A 23890-nucleotide genomic window follows, 5' to 3' on the forward strand; every position below is an offset into this window, starting at 1 on the left:
TACTTTTGAGCTCGAAGAGCTCAAAAAAGCGGCCAGGTATTAACGGAATTAGCGCGAAGTTGCAGGGATGGCCTTTAGGGTCAACCGTTTTCCTAATTTTTTTTAAATATCTCCGAATTGGCTGAACCGATCAACTTCAAAAACTAATCAGCTTTTAACCTTGAAATCCCGCATCGATCGCCACATAGAGCGTCAGAATCGGTTGATGCGTTCGTGAGATATCGTTGTCGAAAAAAATCGAAAAAAGTGTTTTTTTGTAATAACTCCGAAATTTTTCATCAGATCAATTTTTTTATTTAGAATCATTTATAGAGCTCAAAAAACCACATCGATTGCCGCCTACCACGTGAAAATCGGTTGATTTATTAAAAAGTTCCAGCAGTTTGAATATTAGAAAAATCGTGTTTCATCGAATTTTGATAAGACTTTTGAGCTCGAAGAGCTCGAAAACGACATAAGTGCAATTTTAAGCGCCTAGGTATGAAATTAGCGGGAAGTTGCAGGGATGGCCTTCAGGGTCAACCGTTTTTCTAATTTTTTTTTTTTTGCGTATGCAATTTAAATTTAATAGGTCAGAGATCCGACTTTTGAACAATATTTTATAAATTAGTATATATCTCAATCTCAACTCAAATTGTTGGTTATATAATATGACATAAGCTAAAAACCAAAAAAAATAGATCTTTTTTACCATTAGCTTTAGTTAATGTTCTAGATATTAAATCTCTAATGGAGTTTTTTCTGCAATTCATCCTTTTAATGACCTGGCATCAGACTTCCTGATCCAACTAGCTTAGATGACCCAAGAGTAACATTTATTTGTTTTTTTTAGTACAAGAAAGGAATTGAGTTAAAGTAAAGGAGATAAGTTGGTATATTACTTATTGATAGATTCATTGAAAGTATTAAAACGTGTTGATTAATTAATTTTTAGAAAAAGTCTTTTGATGACCTGGTAAGAAAAGAATCTTATCCATTGAAATAAGTTCTAAAAATTTTTAAAAACTTTAACTTGTATTAATTATACAATTGACTAGTGTATTTCATCATAGTTTCATAAAAAATTAATAAGTTGGTTTTATTAATTGCGACTTGGCCTTCTTTTTGATTGTGAAGTCTTATGTTTTCGCTAAAATGATTAGATGTGTGAATCAAAACCGTACAATTAATTTTCATAGCGAAAGAACAAAAACATTTTTTATATTTTGGCATTCAAAAATTAACCACGCATGTTTTGTATTTCATATTTTTATTTTTATTACTATTATTATCGTGTACTCGACGATTATTCAATAACAATTTTTATCTTAATATTTAAATATTTACAAAAGAAGCCATATTTAATTTTCTTCGCAAATAACATGAAATTTGTTATTCAATTTAGAAGGTTTTAAATTCAACCTTTTATCGTCTCCTCAGTTGGTGGTGAACCAGAAAGTATAACTGCTGTACTAATAGCAGTCGTTAAAAAAAAAACACACAGCAATACACGATCGCTAACAAGAGCTATTTGTTTCCACTCAAGTTCTGTTTGCTCTCGTTGATCTTGATCACTTAGTCGCCGTTCATTTTTTTCAATTGTTGAGTGAACTTTACGTAAAATTTTTGACCAATACTCTTCAACATTTTCTTCTCTTGTCGAATCTTGAAAAAAAAAATTTTTTTTCAAGTAAAGTAAATTTTCAGATGATTAATTATAATGAATATTTTTATATATTATAAAGTTCGGTTTGTATATTTTGAAAATTAAACTTATAGACTTGATCACTTTCAGAGTTGTTTATGGAGTACTCATAATCAATCAATTATATTATTTTGATATATTACGTGTGAAAAGGTAAAAGAGCGTACAATAAAATTTTTCTTTGCCATTTGATTTAAAATCGCTCAAAACACCAAGATCTCCAGATAAAAAAAAAGGCCATTCGGCAGCCGAAATGGAAGTAGATTTTTCAAATAAAGAAAATTGATTTTTAATAAAATAATATAATAACACTATTAATGTATAACTTAATTTATGAATTAAAAACAAAATTCAATAATAAATTTAAAACTATTTAGAACAAATTTTGGAAAAAAATTAACTTTTGAAGAAAAAGTTTCTCAAAGAATTGCAAAGATTATAAAATTTGAATTATAAATGACCAAATTTTAAATAACTGCTTAGGAACAACAATTTGCAAATCAATCAGATGTTTGAAACCGGATAAAATTTTAATTGAAGAAAACAATATATAGAACTAATTTGTGACATATTTACTGACGAATTACCTGAAAACATTACACGAAAGACTAATCATTATCGTAATTATTGAATTTACATCATGATTAAGCTATGATGTAGACAATAATTCTAAAACGGCTGCAACAGTAAAACTGTTTCATTAAACGAATTCTAAAAGGAGTAATATTGAGGCTATTACCACTTCTGAGTAGTGGAAATTGAAGCTTATTAAAAGAGCTTTACGATGCATTTTACTGAATTTTGATATCTTGTCTCGATCAGTAATTATATCAAGTTGAAGTAGTAAAAACATCAATTTTTACGATTTTCAAAATTTCAAAATCCTGTCATTTCCAAATTACTCGCCCGATTAAGCTCATCTTCGAACTTAACCTTGGTCTTGATCGATAGATAAAGCATGTTGAGTTTGAAAAGAATCGGTTATAAATTGAAAACGCTATCGTGCTGACAAGCCGCGTTATATCGTATAAATATATATATATAAATACATACATACATAAACTTTTGAACTATATACATTTTCTGACTCAGCTCGACAAACTGAGTCAGAAAACGACTAAATTTTTTCAAAGTTGTGCCATGAGGACGGCTGCAATAGTTAGATTTTTATAAAATCTACTAAAAATTATGCACCTTTTTACCTTGTGGCACGCGAAATAAATAATCATCTTTTTGCGGTCAATAAATATATTAAAAAATTTATATTAATACACCGTACTAAAAAAATTATTTTACCTAAACTAGTACTGCTATCGTGGCTTTCATATCTAGTATTTAATTTCGTTGATCGTTGACCAAGCGTTGGGTAATGCAGAGGACATGTATTTTGTTCTAACGTAATATCTGTTGAATCTTCATATTCGTTCAAATGCGTGTTATTTTGATTCTATAACAAATAAAGATACAATTAAGTTTTTATAGCAGATTACGTATTTTTTCAGTACCCTAAATTACAGAACATTAATTGTTAATTAAAAAATTTTTTACTATCCAAACCTCAGAAAATTTAAGAAAAACTAATCTAGCTAATTTTTCAAGAACTAATGATTTAACCAGTGGTGATACTTTTGAGCCACGCAAACCACGATGGTGGAAATTTAATGTTACCACAGCTAATCCACTTGCAAAGGATACTAAGCAAATGCTAACACCATAGTAAAGACCTGAAAAATTTCAAAAGAAATAAAAGTAATCTACAGTAATTTATGGTGGAATAATTATCAATAATTAAATTAAATTTCTCACTTATTAAAGGTGTTTTTTCAGTAGGTGGAAGCGTTTCTCTGATAGTCATAAGGAAAACTGTCATCGATAATAATGCTGAAATTCCTAAGGTCACTTTTTCACCTGATTCGGAGGGAACATAAAATACTAAAAGAGCTAGAAAAATGAAAATAGAGTTTTTTGCTGATTTAATAGATATAATATATTTAAAAGAGAAAGCAAGATAAATTCAAACACTCAAAATATAAACGAAAGACTTGTATCTGTCTTAATGGAATTTTTAATTCTAAATGAAGGCTAGGTCTGTCAAGTAGTAGAGGGATAATTTATTTGTTTTGAAAAATGTCAACTCTTAAAAAAAAAATTACCACTATTTGATTTTCATTTTCTAAGTAAGCTGAATTACTTGTAAATTATAGCAATATATAATAAACTTAAACGTGTACTATATACTGAACGGTGTTCAATAATAGTAACAAAAATTCTTGCATTAAATTATGGAATGCAGTTCGAAATAAAAGAATTCTATTAAATATAACAGAATTCAAGACGAATAATTAGACAAAAATTAATAGAAAGATTAAAATAAAAACAAAATTTAAAACTAGTCAAAATTATATAGAAGACAAAATGTTGAATGAAATCAAAACAAACATTAATACTAAAAATAAAACAAAATTTAAGAAAAAAAAATATTATCGTTTTTTTCAGCCTTAACTTTTTTGAATAGTTAAAATTTACACATAGAGAAAAAATTTCTTTTGAAAAAAGAGCAATGTTCTAACACGAAATTAATTTATTGAAAATTTTAAACAATTTTATTTCTTAGCCGAAGAAATAATAGTATATTACACTATTAGAGCAGAAAGTTTGAGATTTCTGCACTGCGCACCATGATGCCCGAGGCGTAGCCGAGGGCATCACGGCGCGCAGTTCAGAGCTCTCAAACTTCTGCCCGTGTAGTGTATACTATTTTTCTTTATAGCCGGTCGAAAGTACGTAAAATATTTAATGTACTGCATCGAAAAAAAATTGATGCCTGCCCCCGACATTTGTGGCACGAGCCAAGCGAGTGCTGCTGGTCGGGGGGGCAGGCATCAAATAAAAAAAAATTAATGCACTGATAGAAGGATTTATTTGTATTAAAAAAATATTTGTTAATAGTTAACAAATCATTTATTAGAGACCATTTTTTAGTATCAAACAAATATTTCTTAGTATTTAAAATGATTTGTTTGTATTTAATAAATCAGATATTCATTTATTAAATATTAATAAATCTTTTTAAATACTAAGAAATATTTGTTAAGGACTAAAAAGTGTTCTCTAATAAATGATTTGTTAAATATTAACAAATATTTTTAACTATAAACAAATCCTTCTATCAGTGTGTAAAATCAAATAAAAAATAATTAACAAACATTTTTTTTGAAAAATTTTTAGATTAAATAAAACTGAAATTTCTTAAATTCAACAAACATAATAAAGATTATTCTCGGTTAAAAATAAAAAAAACGAACATATTATCTGAAAATTAACAATAATTAATAAAAATCAAATTAAATTGTTGTCAAACTGAATCTCAGTAAGTACAACCTGGTTATAAGTTACATCGGATGATCTACTCACTCTTACGGCAGTTATATCCCTATCTATTTATGAAATATTTCATGTAAGTAGAAAAAAGAAAGAAATATTAGAAATATAACCAAGTTGTATTGTACCATCAATCGTAAATGATCAGCGTAAACAAAACATAGTTAGTAATAAATGTCAGTCGCGGTAACGAAAGCATTTTATGCTCCCGCTGTCATAGAGAGCGAATATGTAGCTTTACCAATGTACGAATCTTCAACTTTCTGCCTTGAAATAGGTGCAAAAGTTGCGTACTTTCGACCGAGGTATAAAGAAAAAGTTTTTCTCACAACAACAAGAAAGTGACTGTGAGAAAAATTTTTGATATGTTCAGCTAAGAAATAAAATTGTTTAAAACTATCAACATAGTATATTACACACCTAGGGAAGTAAAGTAAGAAATGTCTCAGATCACATGTAATTGTCGGTCGAGGCGAAGCCGAGGTTGACAAACATGTGATCTGAGGCTTTCTTACTTTAGTTCCCTAGGTGTGTAATATACTATTTTGCTCGACGAAGGTAGAAAGCGGCACTTTCGTTTAGCGCAGCAGGCCGAAAGTTCACGCTTTCTGCCCGTCGAGCAAAAAAATTAATTTCTTGTCTCTACAATGCCTATTTTTTTGAAAGGAAATTTTTTCTCTCAGTGTATTTCAAATGAATTAATTATTCCCACTACTCACCAGTTCCGTCCCTGTATGCTAATGATTTTTTGAATTTATCAGATTAATAATTACGTTACCGATTCCATTTATCAATATACACGGTAAGATGAGATTGAATACATAAAACATAGGTCGTCGTCTTAAACGTATTTCATATGTAATATCTGGATATGGTTCTGGACAACAGGAATAAAATTCTACATTTCGTTGAGCTGTGAAATTTACTAGATCAAATTCTCCATTAGCTTGATAATTGCTAATGTCACCTTGTTCACTTTGGCTTTCTAACTCTACCTATAGAAAAAAAAATTTTATTATAAGTAAAATCTTAACATATGACAGCGTTTTTAATTTAATATAATTTTCAAATTCCTGCTATGAAAATCAATGAATTTCAAAAATTGGGAAATTATTAGTTTCATTTCAATTTTCGAAAACCGAGTTTTCATCAGACCTCTACGTTTTGAGGATCTAGAAGGCCCTGAAAATCCACTTGATGACAAAGAAATTTTGACGGCGATGACAACAATCATACAAGATGCTAGAGATTGGGATGGCCATCGTCTTCTTCGTTTAAAAAAATGACCGTTTAATCAATTGGATTTATTGAATTCTTGTGATTTTACAAATAAAAAAATTTCCTTAGTAATTTCCAGTTTATTTTTAATTTGTAGCCATATATGCTTCATCATTTTTTACAAAACTTCGAAATTTTACATCAGATTATTTTTAAGTAGAATTTTATCGTTTTGTGCCTAAAAAACGCATTGAATGCTACATTGCAATTCAAAATTAAAAAAAACAAATGCTTTACCAATACAATTAATAGATTTTCGAATTAATAGAACTCGAAAATATATAAAAGTTTTATTATAGAATTCGAAGCTTCGTAATATACAAAATTTTCGAGTATTGTTAACTCGACTGTAGCAGAAAGTTCCACAGATGATAGCCTTCAGGGTCAACCATTTTTCTGATTTTTTCTATTATTATTTACTAGTTAGTACCAAAGGCTACTTTCAAAACTCGAATACTACTTTTAAAATATAAGTTGAAAATTTTTTAATGATATTACTACTATATTATGCATTACTTTTGGTACTCTTGGGAAAAAAGTTCAGATATGCTCAAATCACATATTTTAAATTAAATAAAAATAATAAAAAAAGAAAATAGATATGTACCTTAAAATTTTTTAAATTTGAAATTAGAATCAATTTATTGTTTGTACCATTCAGTTACATCGAATAAATTCTAATAAATTTAAAAATTCGAATAAATTCATCAACGCCAACTGATCGGAATAATTATATGGCTGTTTATCTTTGATGAAATTTATTTAAAAATTCTGTTTAAAATTTTAAACTTTGATATTTATTTAGACAGAACCCGTGCAAAAAAAATTTCGCTTCATTCTGAACTTAAATCTTAATTTCATTTTGAAGTTCATATTATGACACAAATATGAATTTATTTCTAAAATCAATCTAAATTTAAGAAAAGTTCATATGTAGAAACGAGAACGCCGAAAAAAAATTGGAAAAATTTATTTCAAAATGATTTCAAAATCAACTTCACTTGTGACAACGCACTATCGTTATTAAAATGATAGCGCAGAAACTTACAATCACTCTAATAAATTCATTTTCAATTCATAATCATATTAATTTTTTTATATACTAATTAATATCCATTACATATTTATTACATAGCTTTGTAAGATTATTTTTAGATTTAAAATGTACACAGGAAAATATGAATTTAGCACATCGCTTGAAGAAATAAGATAAGAAATAAGGTATGTGTGATTTTAATTTAAGTTTAAAGTTTATTCATAGATAATTCATTACAAAATATGTATTGACAATTCAATTAATAGTTTGAACTTAAAGTAAGTTTAATTTAACTTTAAATCATGTGTAATTAATGAGTAACTGTTTGTAACAAAATTATTTTTCATTATTTGATTACTTTTTGATTAAATCATTTTAAATTTATAAGAAATGTGATTAAAAATTATGTAGCGTGTAGTATGAAAATTCGTATTGAAATTATGATAATTTGAATAATTTTTTTTATAATTGAAGTTTTAGAATAGATTTTGAAAGAAATGTTAGATTAGTTAATTAGTCTAAATAGACAAAAAATTAGACTCAAAATCGTGATTAAATAAAAAAATTATTGCTTATTTATATTAAACTCATAAAAAAAGGATTTTAAATGTTAATGATAAATTTGGAGACACGCCTTAATATCCCCGGACAAAATAACCCCGACAAAATATCCCCGCGTTTTTGTTGGTTTAATTTTGAATAAACACACAAACACACTAAAAAAATAATGTTGAGATTAATTTTCAAATTATTATTGATGAATTTTTATATTTTTAAGAATTTTGTCGCGGGGATATTTTGTCCGGGGATAATATTAACGCACGTAACCGATAAATTTATTAGCCTAATTTAAACTAAGTTAATTTCAGTACTTCAAATAGTTGATATTTTAAAATATTTTAAAATATCTAAATTTAGATTGATTTTAGAAAAAAATTCATATTTGTGTCATAACATGAACTTCAAAATGAAATTAAGATTTAAGTTCAGAATGAAGCGAATTTTTTTTTGCACGGGAATAGCTAACTTCTTTTAATTTAATTAAAAATTTTAACATCAATAAGTTATTTCAATATTATGATTTAATAATTCCTCCGTACATAAGAAAAAATACCGTTCTCGAGATAGGGTAATTTAAAGTTCAGAAAAAACACAATTTTTTTTTATATGCTCATTTTGAATGCTCATCATTGATGAGTCATCAATGAATATTTTTTCAAACTTTTTAATATTAAAATAGCAATAGTTATTTTAACAGAAATTCTATGCTTATTAAATAACCGTTTAAATTTTAGATTGACCTAAATATTTTCAGTAATTTCACTTGCACTACAGCGTTATTCTGTAAACTCAATATTATTGTGTGAGAAAAATTCTCATAGCGCGTTTTTGCTTATAGATATGGTTCAACTAAACATATTAACTCAGACATATCCATTTCGACTAAATATCTAAATTTTGATATAACTTGATTTGGCTTTATTCAATTTCATCAGAACAGGTCTAAACTTTTTTGTCCGGATTGGAAAAAGTATTTTTTCCATCGTGTTTTATAGAATATTCAGTAATTTGATATCAAAAACGCGAAACAACGAAATTTTTATTACGAATATTCAACATACAGGCTTGTTCTTTTATTCAACAATGTTTGTTACGGACACTTTTTGCTCACATTGTTATGCATGAAAAAATTGCTGACAATTTTCAATCTTTCGAGATTGAGTCAATCTGATTGACTAATAATAAAAAAGTTTCATTTTTTGCATGGTTTTAGATTTCGGAAAAATAGTATTTTTGTTGAAAAAAACAATATAATTCAAAAGTAATTTTACGCTTGTTTGATAACGTCGAAAAGATTCGAACAGGAATTTTGGAGTTATAAAAAAAATCACTTTTTTCCAAATTTTTCAACACCGATATCTCTTGAACGAATCGACTGATTTCCATGCAGTTTGCGGCAATCGACGTCGTTTTTTAAGCTTAAGAGATGATAAGATTTTTTAATCGATCGATACAATGGTTCAAGTTATTCCAATAAAACTTTTTTTTTTTAATTTTATTTTTGAGATTTCTCAAAATCTACCGAGCTGAATTGATTTAAACTCACAGGCAATTCAATGGCAGCGAAACTCTTCCGATTACCTTTAACCCTGTTTTGATTGGTTAAGCCGTTTAAAAGTTATAAGAAGTTTACATACATACGGAGGAAAATTCTCATATGAATAGTTAGAATAGCTTCTTAGGACCTCAAAACGTGGAGATCTGATGAGAACTCGATTTTCGATAATTTTGGTCAAACCAATAACTTATCAATTTTTTTAAATAATTGATTTTCATAGCAGGAAGTTAAAAAAAGAATAAAATTAGTAATATTTATTTCTGGTTGTTAATTAAAAAAAAAAGTTAGATGCATTTTTTTCTAGATTAGTAATATTACTTGAAAATTAATACGTAATATTTTTCTCTGAAAACTAATTTTAGAAAAGTTAGACACTTGATTTATTAATTAATGATTTTTTAAGAAAAGTAACGACATTTTTTGTATAATTATTTTTAGTTAAACAAGAAAATCATGATAGAGTGGAATTTTTTTTGTAAACACTAATTTTGAAAAAATAATAATAAGTTTTTTCTTATTACTATATAAACAAAAATTAATTTTTCTTAAAAAAGATGACTAAAATATATATTTTTTGCTGCCTAACATTGCGTAGTAGTTATCTCTAGAGATAGTAAAATATTTTTCAGCCTCAAATTATTTAATGCAAGCTTTTGAATTACAAATTGACTCATTTATACTACGATTTAAGTGAATATTTAGTCACTAAAAGTGTGAATAAATAAGTTTCAATTATATTAAATAGAGTTTCATGAAAATATATACTCAGAACTTTGAAATCGAAATCAGATAAAAAAATTAATTAAATCGAATAAAAGAAATAAAAATAGACATCCAAATTAATCCTATTTAAACTTATTCACCCAGTACATTGATTTCGTCTTTTTTACGTTTTCCGCTAAATTGATGAAAAAATTCTAATTTATTTACTATCACTTTATTTATGTAAAATCGGATAAACAAATCAATGTAAAAACCTGATAACCATCGTAAGTCCAAGATGCCCATTTTAAAAGACATTTCTGTTCGTCAAAGGGAAAAAATTCTACGTCAATGTTACAGCTACTTCGAAAAATTCCATGACTCAACCATACAACTTGTCCTGTATGACTTATTATAACATTTGTATTTATAACCGCTGAGCTGTATTGAGGATCCGCACTGTAATTAAAATACAATATAAAATAAGCAATTATTTAGTATTGTTGCTAATAAAACCAACTGGTTAACTTATTGTAAAGAATAATGTCAGGTCTCCAAACACGATTGTAAGGAACCCGAATCACTTGTATTCCTGCAAACTCTGATGTATTCCATTGCAAATGATAATCTGTCCAAGTCTGAGTTACCCAACAATTCGTTGTTAAAATTTGATTCTTTTCGTCCTGAAAATACAATAAATTAATAAACGGACTCATAATTACCTAATTGAAATTCAAAAAAGTTCTATTAAAAATTCACATTCTAAGAAAATTTTCACATTTCAATGCTATTTTTCCGAAAGAGAAAATTTCAAGAATTGAATTAATTAAAATTGCGTAAAAAAATATTAAAAATAAAAATTATCACAATATAATTTGTGTTGTACGTGTCGGAGGAGAAAAAGTCGATTTTTTATGAATTCAAGTTTTTAAATATTACAATTAATCAGCCGGAGTATTTCTAGCGATACTATTGAATTTTTCATAGCGTTGTAAAAAAAAAAAAAAATTTGGACAATCCAAAAGTGCACGACTCATACTGTTCATTTAATTATAAAATAAAAAATCTAAAACAGTTGTAATAGGACGATAATGTGCAGGCACCTACAGTGAGATGAATGAACATAAAATATAAATATACCGTCCTTTGATTTTCTTATTTTATTAATTGCAATTAAACTATACTGAGTTACATAGCTATTCGCGATAGGAAGCCTACAATTCCTTCAGAGAATTAAAAAAAAAAAAATTGTCTTAATTAATGGATTTTTTGGCAAGTTACAATGATTACGGATTTCATACTCTGTGTGAAAAAAAATTGTCCCAAAAATTAATGGATGGAACATTTTTTGGGAATTTCTAGAACGATTTTGTTCTAAATATGTTCCAAATTTGTTTTCAAAACATTATAAAATTGTCCTATAAATTTTCCAAAATTGTCCAAAAAATTTTACAAAATTGTTCTAAAATTATTTAAAATTTGTTCTCAAATTATTGAAAAAATGTTCCACATAAGATTTTAAGAACAAAGTTTTGACTAAATTGTTTAAAATAAAATATGTTGATTCTTAAATTACCTTAAAATTGTTCCGAAAATCTTAAAAAAAATACTTAAAATTCACAAAAAAATTTTTAAAATGCACTACTTGAAAATTTCCGATTATTTATGTGATGTCCCAAAATTGTCAAAAAAATGTCACGTTCGGATGTCTACTCTTGGGACAATTTTTAGTAGATTTTTTTTACACGGGACTTGACGTACGGGAAAATTTTTTAAACTATTTAGATATTTCTTTCGCTTCTATTGCACTAAATAAATTTTTGAAAAATATGGAATTAATCTGCATGGAATTAATTTTTGAAAAACCTGGAATTTATCCTCCATTAAATTATCTTGGTAATAGTATGAAAAATATCTTGATTCCGTGAACTAACAAGGATATAATAATAAAAATAATTGCCGAAATGAGGCGAAATAAATTTTTCAATCGTACAGCACTCTCTGATAAGACTAATAAAATCTTACTCATGAATACAAGTTTCCCGTAGGTGCAAAACCTACATCTAATTATTTAAAGACGTGTTTAACAGCATGATATAATTTTCGTTGAATAGAATAAGCAGCCCATATTATAATTGCTAGCTGATATAAACTTCTGCCCGAATCCGTCTACAAAATGAGAAACGGTGCTTTGTAGTAGCTTCAGAGTTGCCCATGTCATTCAACCAAGAGAGTAGAAATTGAATGGTAAGAAAATTTTGACACTTCAAATATAACAAAACATCGTTGTTTGAAATTCAGAACATGTGAAATATCATAATCATTCAAAAATGGACTCTAATTAATATTAAAATTTCTTAAGTTTATTTTTCATTATTTTGCCAAGAATTTTCTAAAAATTATTCAAAACTCAATTTCACACTTTTTCTATTAAAATGGAAAATATACATCTCTCTATTCTGGATAACGTTTTTTTTTTTAAATTCTATAATATACTTTTTTTTTCTTCTTATTTTAGCTTTTTGGGCAAGAAAAAAAAGAAAAAATTCACCCCTTATCGAGAATTGTATTTAATGTAAAAATAATTATTATATATAGTCTTACCACATCAATGATATGGTGAAGAGAAAGTCCAAAAATGACTACTAACGGTTGTGTTGAATTTTTAGCCGGTCTGACACCAGCATCATAATTATCTAGAAGATATTTTGCGAGTCTATGCTCATCATCGACACAAGAAACTGTAAAAAGTAATAAATAAATGTCAATAAAATAAAATCAGTCACACATTTTATAGAAAAATAGTCACGTAAACTTATTCATATCGAAAAAATATGAGACGTAAAAAAAAATACAAGTATAAAAGAGATTGAGAGATATAATCATATCCGATTTGAAGACAGCTGTCGAAATTATAAATAAACACATCAAATAATATTTTTGACATGCTTTAAATTAAACGAAATTTTTGTTACAAAAAAAATACTGTTTAATTTTTTTTTGTGAAGAAAATAAAATTAAGCTCTATGATTACCGTAATTTTACATTCGAGTAAATCTGTTCATAACTGTTAAATTGGCTAACTCGATTGACGGCCGTTGGCGTTGGAATAAAAAAAAAAGCGAACGAAAGTGAGCAAAGAAAGGTGAAAATGAAAAGAAAATAAATAAATAAATTCAAAAAAAAATTATATTGCCTGCGATGTGGTAGACTTTTTTATTATCTTAACTATGGATGATTTTTTCCATTATAAACGGCATACATGCTATCTACAGTTATATACCTCTTGTCTTTACGCTTGGAATATGCAAATTGACGAATTTACCCTAGCCGCAAAATTGTACGGACACGAAATTTGCGGACAGTTATACTAACAGTAAAGGGACAGTTGTTTACACACTGGCTTCCATTATTTTAAAAAATGTCCTAACAAAATTTAAATTAAAAATTGATATTTTCCTCATCACTAAATTATATTCTTTTTAGTTAGATTTTTATTTCTTCTTTGAGCTTTATCAAATTTGGAGAAAGTAATCAGTAAATTTTTAACCAAATGATTATGAAAAATCAATAACGGAGGTTTTAAATGATTGAAATTTGTCTGGGTGAATGAGTGACACTTATGCAAAGAAAGAGACCAGAAGATAGGATCCGATAAGATGAGGGTGAGAAATTCTAAAGAAGTTCTCTGAGAACCTCAAGTTATACATCTGAATCCTTTACATTTACATTCTAAAACTATTTGGTTACTCAACGACTTTTGAATCATTCAACCAAAGTTTACCATTAGTTCCATCTTGCTTAATAACACCTTGCCCTATATTTGTTTTCTTTATCAAATTCATACTTTTTTAGATTATATTCTTTCAATACATTCAATTGTTCATATTAATTAAATTGGAAACCCGATAACAATTATCTGCTTAATTGAGTGAAAATGGAAATGTAATATTTTTAATTTGCGAATGCGTTAATTAAATTATGTATTATTAAAGCATCACGCGGATTATTTTCACACCGAAAAATATTATATGTGTTCATATTTTAATCTTATTACGAATTCCCTCTGATGGATTTATGCATCAAAATTTTCAATTATAATGCATATGTGAAGCATATTTTTAGTTGATATAATAATAATTATCATTAAATCTTTTTGTATGTTTATTATTATTATTATTATTATTATTATTTTTGGATGCAGGAAGAGTAAAAATACGAACAAACGAACTGCATGAATATTATTAATTTTCATGGCGAGTTTTATAATATCAACACTTAAGTATTATGTTTATTAATGCATCAGATTGTTTCATTCAAAGTTAATTCTTAGAGTAACGTACAAAAATCGATTATTTTTTTCAAGTTTCATATGAAAATGTGTTTAGTTTATCATACACTGAGAGAAGAAATTTCTTTTTATAAAAATGAGCAATGTTGTAATAAGAAATTAAATTACTAAAGGTGTTTTCATGACCGAATTGTATATATATAATGAGTGTTTTTTCATGCCGTCTAGGTCAAATAACTAGTAGATGTTGTTCAAGTCAAGAGATGGATACTTCCATCTTCCCTTATTGGTTGAGAGATATCTTCTCTGTACACTGTTAAAAATTTTTGTAAAATTACAATCATATTAGAAAACAAATAATAATTAAAATTACAAATCAGTGTATAGCAATGCGAAATGCAATACAATTCATGTAATTTTCCAACACCAGTCAGAAAATCTACTAAGATGTATTGTAATTTTACAAACTTCATGTATAAACCTAACACGCACTGTAATATTACAAAACCGTTGGTCAATTTTTAAGATAAAGCTTTTTAATTTTGCAAACATTATTTGTCATCTGATTCGGCATAACTGTATGTAAAATCACAAAAAAATATTGTAATTTATATTACAATAATCTCATAAAAAATTTAAAAAGCTTCTTTTTATTTTTACAATTTTCATTGTAAAATTACACAGTGCAATGTAATGTTACCAGACAATTTTAATTATATTACACGAATTGTAATTCTACTTCACTGTTTTCCAATTTTAAAAACAATACTCTTCAGTTTTACAAAAATGAGGCTGATGTATCAAAAAACAACAATGTCCTTCATATTTATTTTTACTAATTTTTATTCTAAGTTTATTTGTAGTGATAAATTCGAGGCATCATTTATCTTTTATAAATTTTAATATTGCGCTCAAACGATCATTTCGAAATCAATATATTTTAATGAGTATATGTTAGACTTTAATTTTTATAATATTCAATGAATTATAAATAATGTAAAAGTTAGTTATTTTCCATCAATAAACAGCACCAAATAACACAAATAATGTAAATAATAAATAATAAGCCGTAATGCTCAATCACCACATAGGATTAGCTTATAAGAATAATAAGATGTTTAATCACCTATCGGTCGTACGGCGTAGGGCGTTAGGTAACGGTCTGGCAAGCAAGCGGCTCGCGTTCGATTCTTAGTTAGGGTAAATATTATTTTCACTTTATATCATCAGAGTTGTAAAAATTAGGTCTACGTGAGGTGCAAAATCTAGTCAGCGCTTCATAAAAATAAAACGACAACAAATATTAAATCAAATCTTTCTTTTTTATTATTTCAATTAAAGTAAAATTCAAGGAAAGTATTGTAATTTTACAAACTTAGCTAATCTAAAAATATTTGTAAAATTACAAAACCTTGTAAAATTAGTAACCTCACGGAGCTATATATGTTTTGTAATATTACTATACCCGATTGTAATTTTAAATAAATGTTTTGCCTATTAACTTCCAATACATTTCTCGTAAAATTACAATAGAAATTTATAACAGTGTATATAAGTTCGATGGAAATCCATCAAACTTGAATACTAGTAAAGCTGTAAGCTTGTAGTATCCATTCGAGTACTAAAGATGTTAATTAATTGAAAAAAATGAAAGAAATTATTTTGAATGAGAGTAAAGACAGACTTTCGAAAAAATAAATGGGGTTGGTTGCCAAGCCAGGAATCGAACCTGGACGGCATGAATTGACCTAGACGGCATGAAAAAACACTCATTATATATATACAATTCGGTCATGAAAACACCTTTAGTAATTTAATAATATTGCCTAAATAAAAGTACTACTACTATCATAGTACGTAACTCGGGTAAAAGGGAAGGGATAGTAAAGTATTGAGAGTATAAGAATGGACTGAGAAAGGTGGATGGTGGAAGGGGCCCAGTAGCTTAACTGGTAGAGCTCCTGACATGTTATCAGGGAGATCCAGGTTCGATTCCTGGCTTGGCAACCAACCCCATTTATTTTTTCGAAAGTCTGTCTTTACTCTCATTCAAAATAATTTCTTTCATTTCTTTCAATTAATTAACATCTTTAGTACTCGAATGGATACTACAAGCTTACAGCTTTACTAGTATTCAAGTTTGATGGATTTCCATCGAACTTATATACAGAGAGGATATCTCTCAACCAATAAGGGAAGATGGAAGTATCCATCTCTTGACTTGAACAACATCTACTAGTTATTTGACCTAGACGGCATGAAAAAACACTCATTATAAGAAATTAATTTATTGAAAATTTTAAACAATTTTATTTCTTAGCTAAAGAATTAAAAATTTTTTCATGCAACTTGCATTGAAAATGTGACTGTTGCCGGAGAGAAAACAATCATTTTCTTCCTGAGGGCAGAATCTGATGATTTTCTGCGCGCGAGATGAAGTTACAGCTTTATTTTCAATCCTATCAGAGTTTTTTTGTTTTTTTTTTTCTATACCTTTATAATTGTCCTTCTAACCGGTAACTGTACTGACATATTATAAAACTATTTAATTTACGAATAATGTTTAATAAAAAATAAACCATTCGTTTCTTGAATTGTTAGTTTTTAATTTCCTTAATAAGTTTAATAATAAATAGTATATTACACCCCTTGGGAAGGAAAATAAGAAAAGCCTCAGATCACATGTAATTGTTGGCCGAGGCGAAGCCGAAAAATAATGGTATTTTCGCTGTTCATGTGAAAATATTTAGTTCTGGTTGGCTCCAGTCATTGAAACTAGCATTTTTAATGCAACTTATATAAAAAATATAATCACACAATATACTATTCTTATAGTAACTTTTTTATTGAAAAAAAGTTTTCTAGATTTAGGAAAAAACAATTTTTTTTATGAAAATTTGCAAGTTATTTATCTGAAATTGTTTTTTTCCAAATCAAAAAAAGTTTTTTTCAACAAGAAAGTTACTGCGAGAAAAATTTTTATTTCTTCAGCTAAAAAATAACAATGTTTAAAATTTTCAACAAATTACTTTCTTATTACATTGTCCATTTTTTTCAACATGAATTTTTTTTCTCAGTGTGTTGTAAAACTCTTTTTCAAAGATCAGCTGGATAAAACATGTTTTATATAGGTCACTCAAAATTTTTAAAAATCTTAAAAATTGAATTTTTTTTCCTTTTAACTAATTATAATTCCATTAATTAATTTTATGCCTCTCATTCTTTTATTATCTTCTAAATTAAAAACGGTGCACCTCCTGAAAATTTCAAGTCAAAATTTTTATTTCTGGAACTTGCTTGAGACTTTTTCAACTTTCAAGCAAGTTGCATAAATAATCGTTATTTCAAATACTGTAATAATAATTCTTTAGATGATTTTTATTTATATCTTGTGCTTTATTTCTATTTTTCGATTTGTCAACTTAATAAAAAAAAAATTAAAAGTTCGTTGATATTCATATTGAGAAGTTGTTCGAAAATATTTTAAGTGCGCTGTTTCAAAAGTTTGAAAAAATCGTGAGCGACTCTGGAAAAATTTTTCAAGCCGATTTTTGGACAGCACTGATTAAAAATATCCATTAAAAAGAATTTGAATGAAATTGGGAAGAATTGACGTTACGAAAAATATATATAAATAATTGGACTTTAGTCAATTCTTTTCAATCGATATTTTTAATCAGGAAGGGCTTTTGAGATATGAAAGCCTAACATATTTTAATAAGACTCGAAAAAAAAAAAAATTAGTCGGTCATCTGAGTCCCTATATCAATTATAATAATTATTAGTAATGTCTAATTTTAAATTTTCCTAATTTCCGCAAGTTAAAACAGGAAAAAAATATTTATTGATTAAAAAATAATGTGGGTCCACATTTCTTTTACGAATGAACACACTCAGCTGCTTAAGTTATCAATATTTCAAGTGATTTCTTTTTCCCATTATTATCTGTCATTTTCATGTAGTAGTGCTATTTTTCGACATGATATACAAAGAAATGTGATAGCTAGCTAAAAAAACAAAAACATAGAATTCCATAAATCTTTTGTGTAAAATTGTCAGTTTCAAGTTTCCATTAATTATAGTCGAACAAATGGGAAAATTAAATGATATTTTTCAAAAGAATTTACTTAATTAGAACTGCAATCGATGTTAATAGTTTCTGGTAAGTATTAATTGTTATAGCTTAAAATACTTGATTGAAAATATATTAGGTGTACAAAAAAGTTCTACCCGTTTTTTGACAAAAAAAAATATATTTAAAAATTTTAAATAAAAGACAAATTTTAATCAAAGTAACCACCATCAGCATCTATATACCTACTTGCATGTTATTAAGTTAACCGACCTTTAAAGAAAGGCTTACAAAAGGTAATTCTTCAGGAGTTTTAAGACAGTAATAATACATACTTGATCGAAGTAATCGCCTATAATGTCAGTATTCATCTTACCGCACTTCATCTGACATGGAATTTTATTAAATATTTGTTTTTGAAGTAAGTTTAAAATCTAAGATTGATTTCCCAAGTTAACTAATTAATAAAAAGACGAGGAAAAGTTATTTGTGTAAAAGACAAAGAAGAAGATGAAGAAGAAGTGCGCCATTTGATAAATCTAGCGTCATAAAGAGATATTACTATTGAGATCAGGTAGTACTTAATATATTGTTAAAAATTTTTTCCTCTAATAACGTCTCAAATAAATTTAGAAATAGAAAAAAAAGAATTTAAAAGAGCTCACTTACGGGTGTAGTCTAGTTCGTCGGCTACTTTTGGGAAGTTCTGGTAAGCTTGCTATGAAAGATATGTTTATAAAAGTTGTCATGGATGATAAATCAACTCTTAAATTACAAAAATAACGATTTTTTTTATTAATTTTTTCAAAAAATTTGTAAATAAACGGAATATTCCTAGCCTTAGCCATTCAATGGGAAATTCAAATTTAATAAATCATTATATAAGTAATAGAATTTTATACAGTAAATATTTATTGTTTAACGAATATTTGCTAACAAATTCTAAAATTTAAAATTTATTATTTAACCAAGACAATTGCATATCGTCAAAATTGATATAGTCTTAAAAAAATTAAAATATAATAATTTACAGTTGAATTTTAAATATAAAAATTTATCATAAGATATTAAAAATATACAGAACGATGTACAAAGTTTAAAGTAATATAAGAACTTGACTCTTGCATTTTTTTTAACTATAATAAACATTTGTAAAAAATAGTTAATTTTCATCGAAACAAAATATTAAATAACATAAATTATATAAATAATAAACCGCCACACTTCGTCAACATATAGATTTAGCTTATCAGAATAATGAGATGTGCATCAACTTATCGGTCGTACAGTGTAAGGGTTAGTTATCAGTCTAGCAAGCGCGCGGCTCGGGTTCGAATCTCGGTTAGAACGGATACGATTTTCACTTTACCAGAATTCAAATTTGCGCGCGCAAGCGCGCGCCTCATATTTATGGTCATGATATATTTATGTGTAGTTTATGTATATTATATTCACTTTCAACCAATCAGATTGAGAATAAATATTTTCAACCAATCACATCACGAATAAATTGGTTTCACATACATTTCATCTCAATTTTATTATGGGATTTCTATAATTAACAACAGTTAGGTTCGAATTTACTTTACTTACAAAATAAAATAAAAAAATAACATCCCAATATTTCTTTTTTATCATTTTTTATCAAATGGCATGGGCCAGACTTGAAAATTAACTATGGCTCAGCCCTGGTAACCAGACATGGGCCAGTCCTGGTAACCAGGCTTGGCCCATCGTTATCATCCCAGACTTCAACCAAGACTGAGCCAAGCTTGGCTTACAAGCTTGGCCCAGACTTTTACATAGTTGGGCCAAGCTTGGGCCAAGCTAGGCCCCGTGGTACTTCCCTCTATGGGATGCCATGATTTGGGGGCAGCTCGGTTCCTACCATAATTCTCGGCAACGGCTTATCCAAAACAAAACAACCGAAGCGTTTAAGATTCAGTATGACTATTCATGGCTACAAAATAGATTATCAATAATAATTTTGAACAATTTTTGTTAATTTTAAGTAACAAAAACAAAAAAAAATTGTTTTTTTTTTTGCTGCTATTTGTAAAAAAAAAAAAAAATAGTAAAAATCAATATTTTAACATAATGGTTGTCTATTTAAAGTGTATTTATGTGTAGAATATATGATTAAAATTTCAGAAGGATCAGCCTACGGGTTCCGGAAAAATCCTGTTGGCCGTCCGTGAAACCGTAGCTTTGAAAAAAACGCGTTTTAATTTTCTTTAAATAAAAAATCTTACCAAAATTTTAAAAATCTAAAAAAAAAATCAAATTTTCAAAAGTGACTTACTAGATTACACCCTTAATACTACTTATCCTCAACTCTCAAATAGTAAATATCTAGTCTTAAATAACTTTTATTATTGAACCTTCGAAAAAATAAACTTTAACATGAATATTATAAATTTTATTAAAATTTTTTTCAGAGTATTTTGAGTTATTATAGTAAATTATATCAATTTGAATCTATCTGAGGTAAAGTTGATTGCAAATACCCTAAAAATTTTTGGATCTACTTTTTCTTCTTTACGCTATTATATTCAGAAAATATTAGACAAGTGATTAAGTACAGTATTCATGCGAAATAGTTTTTTCATGAAATCATAAAATCTTTTTTAGATTATTATTTTATATGAACCATTAAATAGTCTACACATAAATTAATTTAAATGTGATATTTTTCGGACGTTAAGAAAACATAAAAAAATAATTAATAGCATAATTTGTTGTAAGACATACATCTCGACTTACCATAAATCATACAAAATATCCATATCACTAAGTAATTAATTAATTTTTTAAATAGGAACATTCAAATCAGTTATACTCTGTAATAAAATTGATAAATGATTGTAAATTAGAAAAAACGATAGACGTTACCGAGAAGAGTTCAATCATCTACTAATCTCCCGCTTCATTCACAACCCCACGGATCCGCCAGTGTTGAGTGATCTTGCGCACAAGAAGAGAAACAAAATCCTATTAACACTTTTTTTCGTTTTATTTCGGGCCAAATTAATTTTTAGATTATAATTAAGGAAAAGATAGAAAAAACTATATGCCTACAAAAAATCAAAACTTGATCAAACAAAAATAAGTAAACTTTGGCTTTTTTTTTTTTTTTTGCAAAAGAAAAGTTTTTAGTTGTGAGAAAAATTGTTGCTCTCGAAATTTTATATAAGTATTTTATGTATGTTTGTATAATAATTGAAAATACTTTTAGATTTGGGAAAGAACAACTTTAGACAACTTGCCAATTTTCATCCAAAATTGTTTTTTCTTAAATCTAGAATACTTTTTTTTCAACAAAAAGTTTTTATTTCTTCGGCTAAGAAATAAAATTGTTTAAAATTTTCAATAAGCTAATTTCTTATTACAACATTTCTCATTGTTTTTTTAAAGAAACTTTTTTTTTTCAGTGTATGTCAATAAGTTAATACAATTTTTCCTTGTTCCAGCTCGAAATCGGCTTCTTCTAAATCCAAATTTTTCTCACAGTAACTTTCTTATTGAAAAAAAATTTTTTCGATTTGGAAAAAAACAATTTAAGATAAAAAAACTTGCAAATTGTCATCTAAAATTATTTTTTTCCAAATCCAGATAACTTTTTTTCAACAAAGAAGTTACTGTGAGAAAAATTTGGATTTTTTCAACTAAGAAATAAAATTGTTTAAAATTTTCAACAAATTAATTTTTTTTCACAGCAATGCCCATTCTTTCAAAAGAAATTTTTATCAAAAAAATATGCTGTCATCTGAAAACTTCAAAGAATAAAATCCCGTTGAAAAAAAAATTTTTATGGTGATTTTTTAAAAAGTTAAACAATTTTTAACTAACTAACTATTTTTTTTTGTTCAAGAATTATAAAAGACTTTCTTCAGATAATTCTAAACTACACAGTTTAAAACTCTCTCGAAAAAGAAGGAGTTTTTATTCTATTTAGACTGTGGCTGTAGATAATTTAGTCGAATTTAAAAATGCTCGCTTCAATCACTTTTTCCAACATGATAACTTAATAACTAATAATTGCAATTTTTATTTTGATCTCATTTAAAATATTATTTTCTTTTAGCAATGTTGAATTATGACTTTAAATTATTTCTTTGTATTAAATGATCTATCTGTATTTCATTAAAATTTTTAATTAAATTTATTTGTAAACCTTTAATTAATTAATTAATTTTATACTGAGTTATATTATATACAAATGTGAACCGATGTAAATCAATGTATCTTAAATACTGATGGCTCTGAGAGAGCTTAGGTTCCAGAGTCAAGTAAAATTTTTATCTATCTGTCTATCTATCTATGTAGCGTACGAATCGTACTTGTTGATCAGACTGTAAGCGAGATTTCAAGTGAGAACTACTAAAATGCTACATTTCCCATGTCTCAGTAAGAAAGAATAAAGAAGACAGGTTTATTTTCACTTCACAAAAATTGTTACTTATCGATGTTGACCTGTGTGGTCCGCGGAAACCACATTGACCGAGTTAAATGAAAATAAATTCCTCGCTCTTTTTATTTCTTCAAAATTTTTCTTAACATAAATAATGCATAGCATGTATTGTTATTATTAATAACTTATTGATAATACTATTGATTATATATGTACATTTTTAGTGGTATTACTTCTCGTTACTACACGATTTTGTTCGTACATGAAAAAGTTGGTTTCGTACACCTATTCTTGAATAAATACAAATTTTAGTAATTTTTATATTATTATTGTTATCAAAATATAATACATTAAATTATATTGCTACAGTATATAATCATTAGCAGAAAATAGTTGATCAACTTAAAATTATCGAAAAATATTAAAAAAATAATTTCAATTATTATGACGTACTCTATACAATGATTGCTTACATATAATTATGAGGAAAAATTTATAAAAACAAATTTTCATCAGTTTATGCAAAATTTTTTTTTTTATATAAATTAAAAAAAGCTTTTAGTTATTTCGCTGAGATAAATCTCAATTAAATCAATTTTTATACTTTTTCTTTATACAAATTCATTGCTTCGAGATTATATTTTACAATTTATTGAAATTCATTAATTAGAAAACTTTTATCGAATACTATTCTTCTCCAAAGCATACACATTTTTAAGTAAGAAGTAAAAATATTCATTGAATTGCTATGTTATTAAATCTGTCTTCAATTAGTAGACTGAAAGATAAGGCAAAATTGTTATAATTTAAAAATGTAAAATAAAATTTTTCGATTTGTAATTCTCTCTTTAAAATTTTCAACTATTATAAACGCATGATCATCATTTGCTATTTATTACCGGGTAATTAATAGCTG

General features: G+C 26.8%; 1 protein-coding gene across 1 annotated transcript; it reads right to left on the minus strand.

Annotated features, from left to right (window-relative positions):
- Positions 1–1354: 1354 nt before the first annotated feature.
- On the minus strand, positions 1355–21622 carry LOC123263709 (neuronal acetylcholine receptor subunit alpha-7-like). The gene is made up of 9 exons (XM_044726653.1): positions 21327–21622; positions 12805–12941; positions 10729–10883; positions 10476–10659; positions 5844–6060; positions 3491–3625; positions 3242–3408; positions 2981–3131; positions 1355–1644 (listed from the first exon to the last, which is right to left on the minus strand). Exons 1-9 carry the CDS (start codon positions 21385–21387, stop codon positions 1397–1399), a joined length of 1455 nt encoding a protein of 484 aa, XP_044582588.1. The 5' UTR covers positions 21388–21622; the 3' UTR covers positions 1355–1396.
- Positions 21623–23890: the final 2268 nt, after the last annotated feature.

The sequence above is a fragment of the Cotesia glomerata genome, linkage group LG4 (genome assembly GCF_020080835.1).
Source record: "Cotesia glomerata isolate CgM1 linkage group LG4, MPM_Cglom_v2.3, whole genome shotgun sequence".
NCBI lineage: Eukaryota > Metazoa > Arthropoda > Insecta > Hymenoptera > Braconidae > Cotesia > Cotesia glomerata.

What these genes read in the sequence shown, in the direction of transcription:
- LOC123263709 (XM_044726653.1), bottom strand. Translation starts at nt 21,387, where the DNA reads ATGTTCCTATTTAAAAAATTAATTAATTACTTAGTGATATGGATATTT. An exon ending in GATATTTTGTATGATTTATG is followed by an intron (nt 12,942 to 21,326) that starts GTAAGTCGAGAT and finishes TACTTTTTACAG; the next exon opens with TTTCTTGTGTCGATGATGAG. An exon ending in CGATAGCAGTACTAGTTTAG is followed by an intron (nt 1,645 to 2,980) that starts GTAAAATAATTT and finishes TTTTTTTTCAAG; the next exon opens with ATTCGACAAGAGAAGAAAAT.